At 41.3% G+C, this 12,842-nt stretch overlaps 1 protein-coding gene across 1 annotated transcript in view; it reads right to left on the minus strand.

Moving 5' to 3' along the window:
* LOC118401414 (serine/threonine-protein kinase 32C-like) overlaps nucleotides 1-12,524 on the minus strand; it is a 90,691-nt gene extending 78,167 nt beyond the window's left edge. Inside the window, exon 1 of the mRNA XM_035798900.1 lies at nucleotides 11,995-12,524. Coding sequence (XP_035654793.1) covers nucleotides 11,995-12,073 — 79 coding nt within the window. The 5' untranslated portion in view covers nucleotides 12,074-12,524. The remainder of the gene's footprint in view (nucleotides 1-11,994) is intronic.
* Nucleotides 12,525-12,842: the final 318 nt, after the last annotated feature.

A 12,842-nucleotide genomic window follows, 5' to 3' on the forward strand; every position in this document is an offset into this window, starting at 1 on the left:
GTTAATGTTAGCTGGCTGGCTCTCTAGCGGAGGTTACTATTAGTTTCCCAGAGCTGTACGCTTTTCTTGTTAGAGCCTAATGTTAGCTAGGGAGTCAGCCAGCTAACGTTAGCACTTTAGCTAGTTAACAGTACACTTTAGCTTGAAATTAAACCACTTTCTGTCAAAATTAGAAACATGTAATATCTGAAAATGTCGTTAGCTAATGTTGGACTATCTTATACATCATCATGCATGATGGACGAGTCACCCGGTCAGGAATGCCATACCATGGTTGCCCTTAGTTTGAAGATGTAAACCAGAGACAGGTGTTTTCTCCAGCTCTTTAGCTATCATACTCTAATTCTACTGATTTCAAAACTTGATCCTCCAGAAAGTGGAGAGCAACACTTATGCAGCTCCACTACCAAATTTTTTTTTTAAAAGCCGCGTTCAACAGGATTACCAACACAGACTGACGAGCTCAAATTGACAGAAGCCTTCAATATGGCAGACCAATCTGAACTCCTCTCTCGGCATGTCCAGGCAACTCGTTATCTCAGCCAATCATGGCTAGTGGGAAAGATGCTCTCTTTCTGTGGCTTAACAAGGCTCGTAATTTATCGTATTCGTATTTACAGATGGCATACAGTTTGTTATTAAGGCACATGAAAGTTCACATGTTCGAAAAAAACGCATTTTGATAAAATATTTTTTTACATTCAAAATGGCACTCCTGTGATGTCGTGACTTGCGACATACGCCTAGTTTCCTGAATCGGGTCACATGTGGGAACTCTTTCAAGACTGTTGGAAAATAATTCCAGGTGAAGCTGGTTGAGAGATTGCCAAGAGTGTGCAAAGCTGTCATCAAGACAAAGGGTGGCTACTTTGAAGAGTCTAAAATGTCAAATAACTGTTACTACATGATTCCGTATGTGTCATTTCATCATTTTGATGTCTTCCCTATTATTCTACAAAGTATAAAATATAAAAAAGAAAGAAAAAAGCTTGAGTAGTTGTGTCACAACTTTTGACTGGTACTACACACACACACACACACACACACACACACACACACACACACACACACACACACACACACACACACACACACACACACACACACACACACACACACACACACACACACACACACACACACACACACACACACACACACACACACACACACACACACACACTCTACCAGTCAAAAGTTTTAGAAAACCTACTCATTCAAGGGAATTTTCTTTATTTTGAACATTTTCTACATTGTAGAATAATAGTGAAGACATCTGAATTCTGACCTGAATTCTAATTAAATCACAGACATTGTCATTAGCAAAGCACCCCCACACTATAACACCTCCTCCTCCATGCTTTACGTTGGGAAATACACATGCGGGATTATCCGTTCAACCACACACACATCTCACAAAGACACGATGGTTGGATCCAAAAATCTCAAATTTGGACTCCAGACCAAAGGACAAATTTCTACTGGTCTAATGTCCATTGCTCCTGTTACTTGGCCCAAGCAAGTCTCTTCTTCTTCTTGGTGTCCTTTAGAAGTGGTTTCTTTGCAGCAATTCGACCACGAAGGCCTGATTCATGCAGTAAACACAACATGCAACAATTTCAAAAGTTACAGTTCATATAAGGAAATCAGTCAATTGAAATAAATTCATTAGGCCCTAATCTATTGATTTCACATGATTGGGTAGGGGTGCAGCCATGAGTGGGCCTGTGAGGGCATAGGCCCACCCACTGGGAAGCCAGGCCCAGCCAATCTGAATGAGTTCATCCCCACAAAAGGGCTTTATTACAGAAATAAATGTACATGCCAATCTCTGACAACAGCTCTGGTGGACATTCATGCAGTCAGCATGCCAATTGCACACTCCCTCAAAACTTGAGACATCTGTGGCATTGTGTTGTGACATAACGGCACATTTTAGAGTGGCCTTTTATTGTCCCCAGCACAAGATGCACCTGTGCAATGATCATGCTGTTTAATCAGCTTCTTGATATGCCACGTCTCTCAGGTGGATGGATTATCTTGGCAAAGGATCAAATTCTCACTAACAGGGATGTGAAACCAATTTGTGCACAATATTTGAGAGAAATAAGCTTGTTGTGCGTATGGAACATTTCTGGGATCTTTTATTTCAGCTCATGAAGCATGGGACCAACACTTGACATGTTGCATTTATGTATATTTCTGTTTAGTGTAGTACTGTAAACGGTGGGGGTTATAAGCAGTGTTAAATAATGTTTTGTCCATTTAAAAAAATAAAAGAACCGTGTTTACTTGTGTGTATTAATCATTCGTAGCTGCATAGACAACCATCTGCAATAGCGACGGAAACAACAGTGACAGTAAACACTGCAAAAGGGCAGAAAGAGATTTGCATAATCAATCATTTTCTTATTAGCCTAACATCAATACACATTTGAAAACTGAGAGGAAAATCAATGGAGAATAAGAGCAACAAAAAGCACAGCAAAGAGAAAGGAAAATGTATAAAAAGAGAAGTCTGCAGCTGTGAGAATACACCCTGAATATATGACAGGTTCTCATCCAACCCACCGGGCTGACGTCAATTACATTCTCTGTGTGCCCTCATCCGCTCCTCACATCATGCGCTGGCCAACACACGCACGTGCACACACAGACACGTGCACACACACACACGTGCACACACACACACACACGCACGCACACAAACACACCGAGCGACCTTTCGTTTTTTTTTTTTTTTATCTCAGAACCCAACTGAGCTGATCTCTTTGAAGACACCTACAGTCTGAAACTAGTTTTGCTATGAAACCTGTCTCCTGTTTATCACCGGAAGTAAGTTAAGGGAATTGCAAATATATTCAAGACCTGTAGATACACTATTTTAACAAGGACTACTGCCTACTACTACACATTGTTCAAAGTAGTCTATCCGTCACCCAAAGTTTGTGATGTTATTGCTATTCTATAACTGTACTGTATGTCCAACTTGTGAAGTTGGTGAGGTATTCCTTTCTCACCACAAATCAGATAATACCGCAGTATAACCACCATATATCAGCCACGTATTGGATTACTACTGGCATAAGGGGAATTAGTCAGTACTAGTGAGGCTAAAAGCTGCAGGCATAGGGCTCCTGCTCTGTTCGAGAGAGAGAGAGAGAGAGAGAGAGAGAGAGAGACACTAATGCTGGAGATGAAAGAAAACCGGGACTCAGTATTCCATGCAAGCAATCTGCCATCTCTCTCTTTATCTCTTTCCTACACTCCTCCGTGTCGCTGTTTTGTTCCTCAAACCCTCAAACTCACGGAAGTACACATTCCCAACATACAAACTTGCACACACTACATCGAGCACATTACGCGCACAGTAGGCTTGTCTGTATAGTAAATCAAAGGAGCAATGAAACGTATGGAGTACACGAAGAACATGCCTGGTGGGCTCTATCAAAGAACGCATGGATATCTCCATTCGGCGTCTCCCTGGATTGTCGATGCAAACACATTCCATTCAAAAGCGGGCGACGGTATGTGCATTACTGCAGTGGTCCGGTCAAGGTTCTCAAAGGAAAGTGCTTCTTTCTCCAGGGGCTTGCCTTGGCACATGCTTCAACACGTTCATCCAGCTAGTGTTTGCCTATGACCTTTCTGAAGAAAGGCTTGAGTGGAGCAGTGGGATCCGGTCATATGTCGGTCTGTTTATACGACACAAGTTAAATTGTCACCAAGGCTAGGAAGTAGTTCTGAGAAATAATGCATTTGTCACCAAGGCTAGGAAGCAGTTCTGAGAAATAATGCATTTGTCACCAAGGCTGGAAGTAATTCTGAGAAATAATGCATTTGTCACCAAGGCTGGAAGTAATTCTGAGAAATAATGCATTGTACAACAGCCAAGCAAGGAGGATGAGTGCCCTAATCAATCCCATAGGCTCTCTCTTATCTCCTTTGCTATAAATGTTTTTTTTAAAAATTAAAAACCTACTGAAATAGCCCTCGGGTAGCTTCTGTTAGACATTAACCTGATAACTCCATTCTAGCCAAGTACTGCTCTAATATTACTGCCCAATGTAGACCATATACCTTTTTTCCAAGAAGCCAAGAGATATTGTTTCTGAGAGACCCAGGCAGAAACAAACACAACACTTAGTGGATGCTCTTCACATGAAACCAACTTCGATACAGTCGGCTGAATGGGATGTGATGCTACTATTGGTGTAATGTGTAGAGATTAGGGATGTGCATCTTTCCCTTTCAAGACGATTCGATTCGTATTTAGATACATGGGCTCTGATACGATACGTTGTAGTTTAGATGAATTCGGTGGGAGAGCCGGATGCAATATGATACATTTGTTGCATGAACACATTCATTTCCCATTCGAAATTCAATTCTGCTGCTGATAGAGATGAGGAGATGGGCCTCTCGGAGCTGGATTTGTCTGAAATTACTTCTGTGTGTGAGTGTCTATGGTGTGTGTACTATGTAGGCACCTGAGCTCAGCCATAAAGGAGACTAGGCATCTACCACCATCGGATTAGTAGGCAATGTAGCAAATGTTTTTTTTGTCCCCTCACTTTGGTTGTGAAATATCGTCACCCTCTAATTAACTTGTCATTTTTGCAAATGAACTGTTTGAGCTAGTATCCATCAATATTGATCGTTTACAAATGAGCTACAACATAGGTAATGAATATATAAGCACAACTTTGGATTTCACTCCCCATCTTAATATAAGATGTTTTTGGAAGTTTTTAGGAAGTGATCTTTTCTTCTCCTCTCGCTTTGGCCGCGCAGCGCATCTCGTAAAAGTGATTGCTGTCCTCGTTATGAAATTATTTACTTTACCCTGTATTATCCCAAGATCAGGAACAGGCTGCCTACCTCGCGTTAGTGAGCTGGGCACAGTGCAGTTTGACGAGGTTACTGATATTGCCTGTTGTTTCGGCAATGAAAAATAAAGTATAGATCAATGACTGTCAACAGTTACGTGCGGTTCGACGCTGAAGGAGACGACGCATCAGTTGTCACAAAAGATGAGGTATTTTCGGAAGGTAAAAAGAATGTAACATGGCGATCCATAACATTTGAAGCGATTTTCTGACTGATGCATGCCACATCTGGATCAGTTTGGGGTCCGCAGACGGATGCACCGGTGCATATCGGTGACTCATCACATCCCTAGTAGAGATCATATACATCGAAGGATAACGCATTAAGAAAGTATCGAGGCACTTTTAACTCTTGTGCTTAAGGGTTGCAAAGGGTCAGACACTTTCCGGGAAATTTTCCATGGGAAGTTAAGCCTGGGAATTTTGTGGTAATTCATTAAAAAAAGTTAGCTTAAAAGTTAACAGTTAACCTTTTTTTTGTGGGATACACAAGGCAATTCTAGGTCTTGTGGCATATTTTGGTTAAACTATCCACCAATTCAATGGAATTGCAACCCGCTGCATACACAGTGCATTCTTCCATCACATCTACAGCTGATTCTCAAGATCTTGCACACTAATGAGATGCTATTGAGCCCACACTACCACACACTGTCTGAGCCAAGGACTACATGCTTTCTGGTAACTTTTGAATAAAATACTGGGTGGGGTGAATATATTTTAGATGACATACATACTTTTTTGTTAACTCGTAAATAGTAGCCTCCAGCAAAGTGTGTTTAAATCATTTCTAACTTAACAATTTCTGCTAGTTAGTTTTTGCTACCATGTGGGTTTTAAATTGCATGAGCCTGCTAACTGAGGAGTGCTAACTCCATACAGGGTTCATTTAAAAACATTTATCTTACAACGGAGTTGTTTATTCTAACTACATAACTATTTATCTGTACATGGAATTGTATTTGGGGTTCTTTTTTACAATTTTTTCCCTAATCTTTACAGAAAAATGCCACGGGCACCATCTGATGTGTCGAGACATTTCACTGCAGCTAATGTAGAAGGAAAAGCTGTGTACATTTGCAAATACTGTGCCAAATCATATGTGAAGAATGCAACAAAGATGCAGAATCATCTGGCCAAGTGCATAAAGTTCCCTCAGTGCTCACAACAAGTAACCTCTGACAAAAGTCCCTCTACTTCTATTTGAGGTAACAATGATGAATCAGACACATTATCGATAGCAACCGCTCATGGTCCTCCTGGAATCAGAAGTTTTTTTTGACTCAATGGAGGAACGTAGTCAGAGAAATGCTAATGAATGTCTTGCTCGAGCTGTGTATGCAACTGGTTCACCTCTGATGCTCACAGGCAATTTGTATTGGAAGAGATTTCTAAATGTTCTTCGCCCAGCATACACCCCTCCAACCAGACATGCTTTATCTACTAATTTGCTGGATGCAGAGTTCAATAGAGTTCAAGTGAAGGTCAAACAAATCATAGAGAAAGGAGGCCATATTGGCAGTTTCCGACCCTTTGCAACCCTAGGCACAAGAGTTATAAGTGCCACAGTATTGCAATCCTCTCTGATGGGTGGTTGAATGTTCGTGGGCAAGGAATAATTAACTACATCATCTCCAACACTCAACCAGTATTCTATAAGAGCACAGAAATAAGGGCCAACAGCTACACCGGTCTCTACATTGCAGATGAGCTGAAGGCAGTCATCAATGACCTTGGACCACATAGGTTATTTGCACTGGTGATAGACAATGCTGTGAACATGAAGGCTACTTGGTCTAAAGTGGAGGAGTCCTACCCTCACATCACACCTATTCGCTTTGCTGCTGATGCATTAAATCTACTCCTCAAGGACATTGTGGCACTAAAAACAACAGATACACCCTACAAGAGAGCCAAGGAAATGGTTAGGTATGTGAAGGGTCATCAAGTTATAGCAGCCATCTACATCACCAATCAAAGTGAGAAAAATAAGAGCACCACATTGAAGCTGCCCAGCAACACCCGTTGGGGTGGTGTTGTCATCATGTTTGACAGTCTCCTGGAGGGGAAGGAGTCTTTCCAAGAAATGGCCATATTTCTGTCGATATGTACAGCCATATCAAGAGGATCCTGATGATGTATTTTGGGAGAGTGGTAAGCAGCCTGAAACCTATAGCAGTAGCCATTGCACGGATTGAGGGAGACAATGCCATCCTGACTGATGTTTAGACTCTGCTTGCAGATGTAAGAGTGGAAATCCGCACTGCCCTGCCCACTTCACTGTCACTCCAAGCAGAGGAAACTGCAGTTCTGAAATACATCAAAAAGCGTGAAGACTTCTGCCTGAAGTCAAAACACGCAGCAGCGTACATGTTGGACTCCAATTATGCTGGCAAGAGCATCCGGTTTGGTAAGGAGATCAACAATGCCTATGGTGTCATCACTACCATGTCTAGCCACCTTTGCCTGGATGAGGGCATGGTTATTGGCAGTCTGGTGAAGTACACTTCCTAGCAAGGGCTTTGGGATGGAGATGCAATATGGCAGTCATGCCAACATATCTCATCAGACACCTGGTGGAAGAGACTTTGTGGATCTGAGGCTCTTTCCCCTGTTGCTTCCATCATCCTCCAAATCCCACTAACATTATCCACCTCAGAGCGCAACTGTTCCTTATGTTGGAACACACACACACACACACCAAAGCACGCAACAGGCTGACCAATACAAGGGTTGAAAAATTGGTGGCCACCCGGGCGAATTTGAGTCTTTTTGAGCCCGACAACAAAGCCATCCTCAACAAGGTTGGAAAGTGACAGTGTAGATGAGGCCTCAGAGTCAGATGTTCAAGAGGTGGACATTGAGGAGGTCCAGGGAGAAGACATGGAAGCTTGTGAAGAAGACAACCAAAGCTTTCGTTTCTAGACTATCATTTTACAGATGTATTTTGAAAAGGTTTTTGGGAGATGCGATGAATCATTCAATATTCCCTTTCTTTTGTTGTTCAGCGAAATCATCCCATGTGAAGAGTCAACTAATTTAATTAAAGTAAAATTCATAACTAAATTGTTTATTTAAATTCTATTGGAAGAATTTATGTTTACTTATGATAAGGTAAAATGTTTATGATTCTGTCTCCATATGATATGGTAAATATATCCAAAGCAGAAAACATCTACATTTAAATGGTATTAATATTAATTTGCATATCTTTCTGTTAATTCCCATATAGTCCCGTTAATTCCCACAGAAAGTGTCCACCTCTGAATATTCCCCAAAATGTGCAACCCCACTTGTGCCTTACCTACCCTTTCAGGAGAGTATTTCTGCTCTGTGAAGATAGTCTTTTCATGTTGTGAAAGGAATTCAATCAACCGCCTCCACTTAATGTATGTGCATCTACGCATGATGATGATGATGATGGGGATCAGTGTAGGCTGCTGAGGGGAGGATGGCTCATAATATTGGCTGGAAGCGAGTAAATAGAATAGCATCAAACCATGTGTTTGATGTACACTACCGGTCAAAAGTTTTAGAACACCTACTCATTCAAGGCTTTTTCTTTATTTGTACTATTTTCTACATTGTAGAATAATAGTGAAGACATAACAACTAATGAGATACCACATATGGAATCATTGTAGTACACAAAAGTGTTAAACACAAAATATATTTTATATTTGAGATTCTTCAAAGTAGCCACCCTTTGCCTTGATGACATCTTTGCACAATCTTGGCATTCTCTCAACCCGCTTCACCTGGAATGCTTTTCCAACAGTCTTGAAGGAGTTCCCACATATGCTGAGCACTTGTTGACTGCTTTTCATTCACTCTGCGGTTAGACTCATCCCAAACCATCTCAATTTGGTTGAGGTCGGGAGATTGTGGAGGCCAGGTCATCTGATGCAACACTCCATCACTCTCCTTCTTGGTAAAATATCCCTTACACAGCCTGGGGTTGTGTTGGGTCATTGTCCTGTTGAAAAACAAATGATATTCCCACTAAGCGCAAACTAGATGGGATGGCGTATCGCTGCAGAATGCTGTGGTAGCAATGCTGGTTAAGTGTGCCTTGAATTCTAACCAAGTTACAGTGTCACCAGCAAAGCACCCCCACACCATAACACCTCCAACTCCATGTTTTATGGTGGGAAATACACATGCAGAAATCATCCCTTCACTCATCCGTTAGACTCCAGACGAAAGAACAGATATCCACCGATCTAATGTCCATTGCTTGTGTTTCTTGGCCCAAACAAGGCTCTTCTTCTTAATGGTGTCCTTTAGTAGTGGTTTCTTTGCCGTAATTCGACCATAAAGGACTGATTCACGCAGTCTCCTCTGAACAGATGATGTTGAGATGTGTCTGTTACTTGAACTCTGTGAAGAATTTATTTGGGCTGCAATTTCTGAGGCTGGTAACTCGAATGAACTTATCCAGTGCAGCAGAGGTAACTCTGGGTCTTCCATTCCTGTGGCAGGCCTCATGAGAGACAGTTTCTCATAGCGCTTGATGGTTTTTGTTACTGCAGTTGAAGAAACTTTCAAAGATCTTGAAATGTTTCGTATTGACTGATCTTCATTTCGTAAAGTAATGATTGACTGTCGTCCCTTTGCTTATTTGAGCTGGTCTGGGTCTTACCAAATAGGGCTATCTTCTGTATACCGACCCTACCTTGTCACAACACAACCGATCGGCTCAAATGCATTAAGGAAAAACATTCCACAAATGTACTTTTAAGGCACACTTGATAATTGACATGCTTTCCATACCATACTACCTCATGAATCTGGTTGACAGAATGCCAAGAGTGTGCAAAGTTGTCATCAAGGCAAAGGGTGGCTATTTGAAGAATCTAAAATCTAAAATATATTTTTTATTTGTTTAACACTTTTTTGGTTACATGATTCCATGTGTGTTATTTCATAGTTTTGATGTCTTCACTATTATTCTACAATGTAGAAAATAGTACAAATAAAGAAAAACCCTTGAATGAGTAGGTGTTCTAAAACTTTTGACCGGTAGTGTATTTGATACCATTCCACTGATTCCGCTCCAGCCATTACCACAAGCCCGTCCTCCCCAATTAAGCCGTCACCAACCTCCTGTGAATGGGATGGTGGTTATGATCATACATGGCATGCTCACTCTGGGTGAGGTGGAGTGGAGGCGGGGTTAGTTATTCATGTAACTAGTGATTCAGATACGGCAGTATGGTAAAGAATACGCAGCAATCACCCCGGCCCATAGAGATGATATAAGACTTAAAAACAGAATATACACCGAGTATACAAAACATTAGGAACACCTGCTCTCTCTATGACAGACTGACCATTTTAAAGCTATGATCCCTTTACAATGTCACCTGTTGAATCCACTTCAATCAGTGCATATGAATGGGAGGAGACAGGTTAAAGAAGGATTTTTAAGCCTTGATACAATTGAGACATGGATTGTGTATGTGTGCCATTCAGAGTGTGAACGGGGTATGGTAGTAGGTGCCAGACGCACCAGTTTGAGTGTGTCAAGACATGCAACGCTGCTGGGTTTTTCACACTCAACAGTTTCCCGTGTGTATCAAGAATGGTCCACCACCCAAAGAACATCCAGCCAACTCGACACAACTGTGGGAAGCATTGGAGTAAACATGGGCTGCTTTCGACACCTTGTGGAGTCCATCCCCCGACGAATTGAGGCTGTTCTGAGGGCAAAGGGATGGGTTCACCTCAATATTAGGAAGGTTTTCCTAATGTTTTGTATACTCAGTGTATGTTGTCTCCTCCCCATTTTTGCCATGCCAGCCTTGAGCCTCAAGGCTCCTCGTTAATCAAAAGTATAGGGGGGAAAAAACAATATCATAATGCCTGTCAAACTGCTGCCCTTTTCCCTCTGCAAATAGAACCACCTCTATAATTGTTTATTTGACAAACACAGATATACTGTACACAGCTCCACATAAAAAAAAATTAACATTGACAAAAACAACAAAAATTGCACTGTTTGCAGGTCCACAGCTTCTCATTACACCTTTCACAACATTTACATCATTTTCACTGACGTCTGTTGATACATCAAAAGTACCATTTGAACTGTATGGACAAAATGTAGCTTCTAAATGGGTCACCCTTGTAGCTAGACACACACACACAAACAAACAAACAAGAACTCACATACACACAGGAACACACACACAATCTCCATCCCCTCCTAATCATATGACCACAAGTCTGCAGTGAACTGACCTCATTTAGTTACAGTTTTTCACTGATTTAGTCAGTTCATCTGTCATTTCAGATTTGTTGGCAACAGTATAAAGGGGCATTGATGATTCAAAGCAAGGCATATTTGGTTCAGCTCGAATGGGCTTATTCTCCATCACAGTGACAGACATGAACGTGCATTACTTTCATGCATGCCACTAATCTTGTAAGAATTATTCGATTAACACAATGACTCCACATACTCATATTTCATAATAGCTCCCCAAAGACAGCTGCATACAAACGAGGCATGTAAAGGTGAAGTGAAGTGTGCAGGTATTGCATTCAGCAAACACATCCTGAGAAGTCTGAAGAATAGCAAGAAAAATAATCAAATAATGAGACATCTACATGAAATGCATTTCCCAGTAATTACACCGACTGTATGACACTGTTGCCACTAGATTGATCTCCAAAATGAATCAATTGCAACCAATATTTCAGTGTCCTGTGTCATCATCAAGAACAAAACATTGGTATAATTTGGCCAAAAAAAAGTGTACATGTGAAATGTGGTGTCAGTTGCTAGACTTTAGCCGAGATTCTACATTTTGTTTCACTGTCCATCAATCTAAAGTTGAACCCCACACCCCCGACATATGCTTTCATCTCTAGGCTGCAAGACCATGTATTTTGAGGAGGCTAATATTTCCCCAAAAAATTATCGAGGTGACATCAATAGGAGTTCATCATCTATAGCCTAGGCAACATCGTGATGAAATTGCTTGATCCATTGAACTAACTTTGACAAAAAATGCAATTTAGGTGGCGCTACAATGTTGCGCTATAGTTCACTATCAACGCAAAAGAATAGCGATGCTTTCGTTTCTTTGTGTTTTCTTACCATCTTCCTTTTCATCGTAGACCGGTCTCTTAGAACTATTCGCGCCCATCCTCTTCTTCCACTTGCCCCAGTGAAACATTGATGCGTGAGCTCAGATAGCATTCCTCGCCACTTAAAAAAAAAATAGCTACAGTTCTGTATTGAACACGTCGAACAAATGCATCGCTCCGTTCTCGGTTATTATTTGTCGATGATTTTCTCTCATTAACGCACCGCGACTTTGTCTCACTAAACCAATGAAGACGAGCGATTAGATCGGAGAGAGTCTCAATACTGTATTTCAAAGAAAAACACTCGGCTTGCCTATTTTTCTATTCCGTCCTCAACTGATTTAGCTATGTTCGCGGAGCTGTGTGTGACACTTCGCCTCTAGTCGTCGTAGCTTGAGTCTCTGTCATGGATGTCAAGAACCATGCCTTTCTGCAGGTCTCGTGTTATAATGTAAGACCATTTTCAATATTACAGGAGGTTCTGCTGTATATTAAACAACTGGATTCAGTCGTTGCAAAAATGCGAATCTAATTCAGAGATTATTGGCGCCAGATCATTGAAAAAGGGGTTAATGCTGCGTTCATAACCAAGTGGGAAGGTGGTAATTACCAGCTTTGAAGTCGTAAATTAGTGATGTGCAGTTCGAGAGCAATTTGTTTGTTTTTTCAATTACTCATATTACTGATTCGAGAGTTATGACTTGTTTTTCTGAGTGACTCGTTCATTTTAGTCGTCATTTGATCTACTAGCCGCAATGAGTCGTACAGAAAGATTGATACACGCTCCTCCGGCTCAGTGTCACCAGAGACGTGCTCTGACCTATGTCTCCAACCAACATACACTGAGCATAGCAAATA

Source organism: Oncorhynchus keta, chromosome 2 (genome assembly GCF_023373465.1).
Source record: "Oncorhynchus keta strain PuntledgeMale-10-30-2019 chromosome 2, Oket_V2, whole genome shotgun sequence".
NCBI lineage: Eukaryota > Metazoa > Chordata > Actinopteri > Salmoniformes > Salmonidae > Oncorhynchus > Oncorhynchus keta.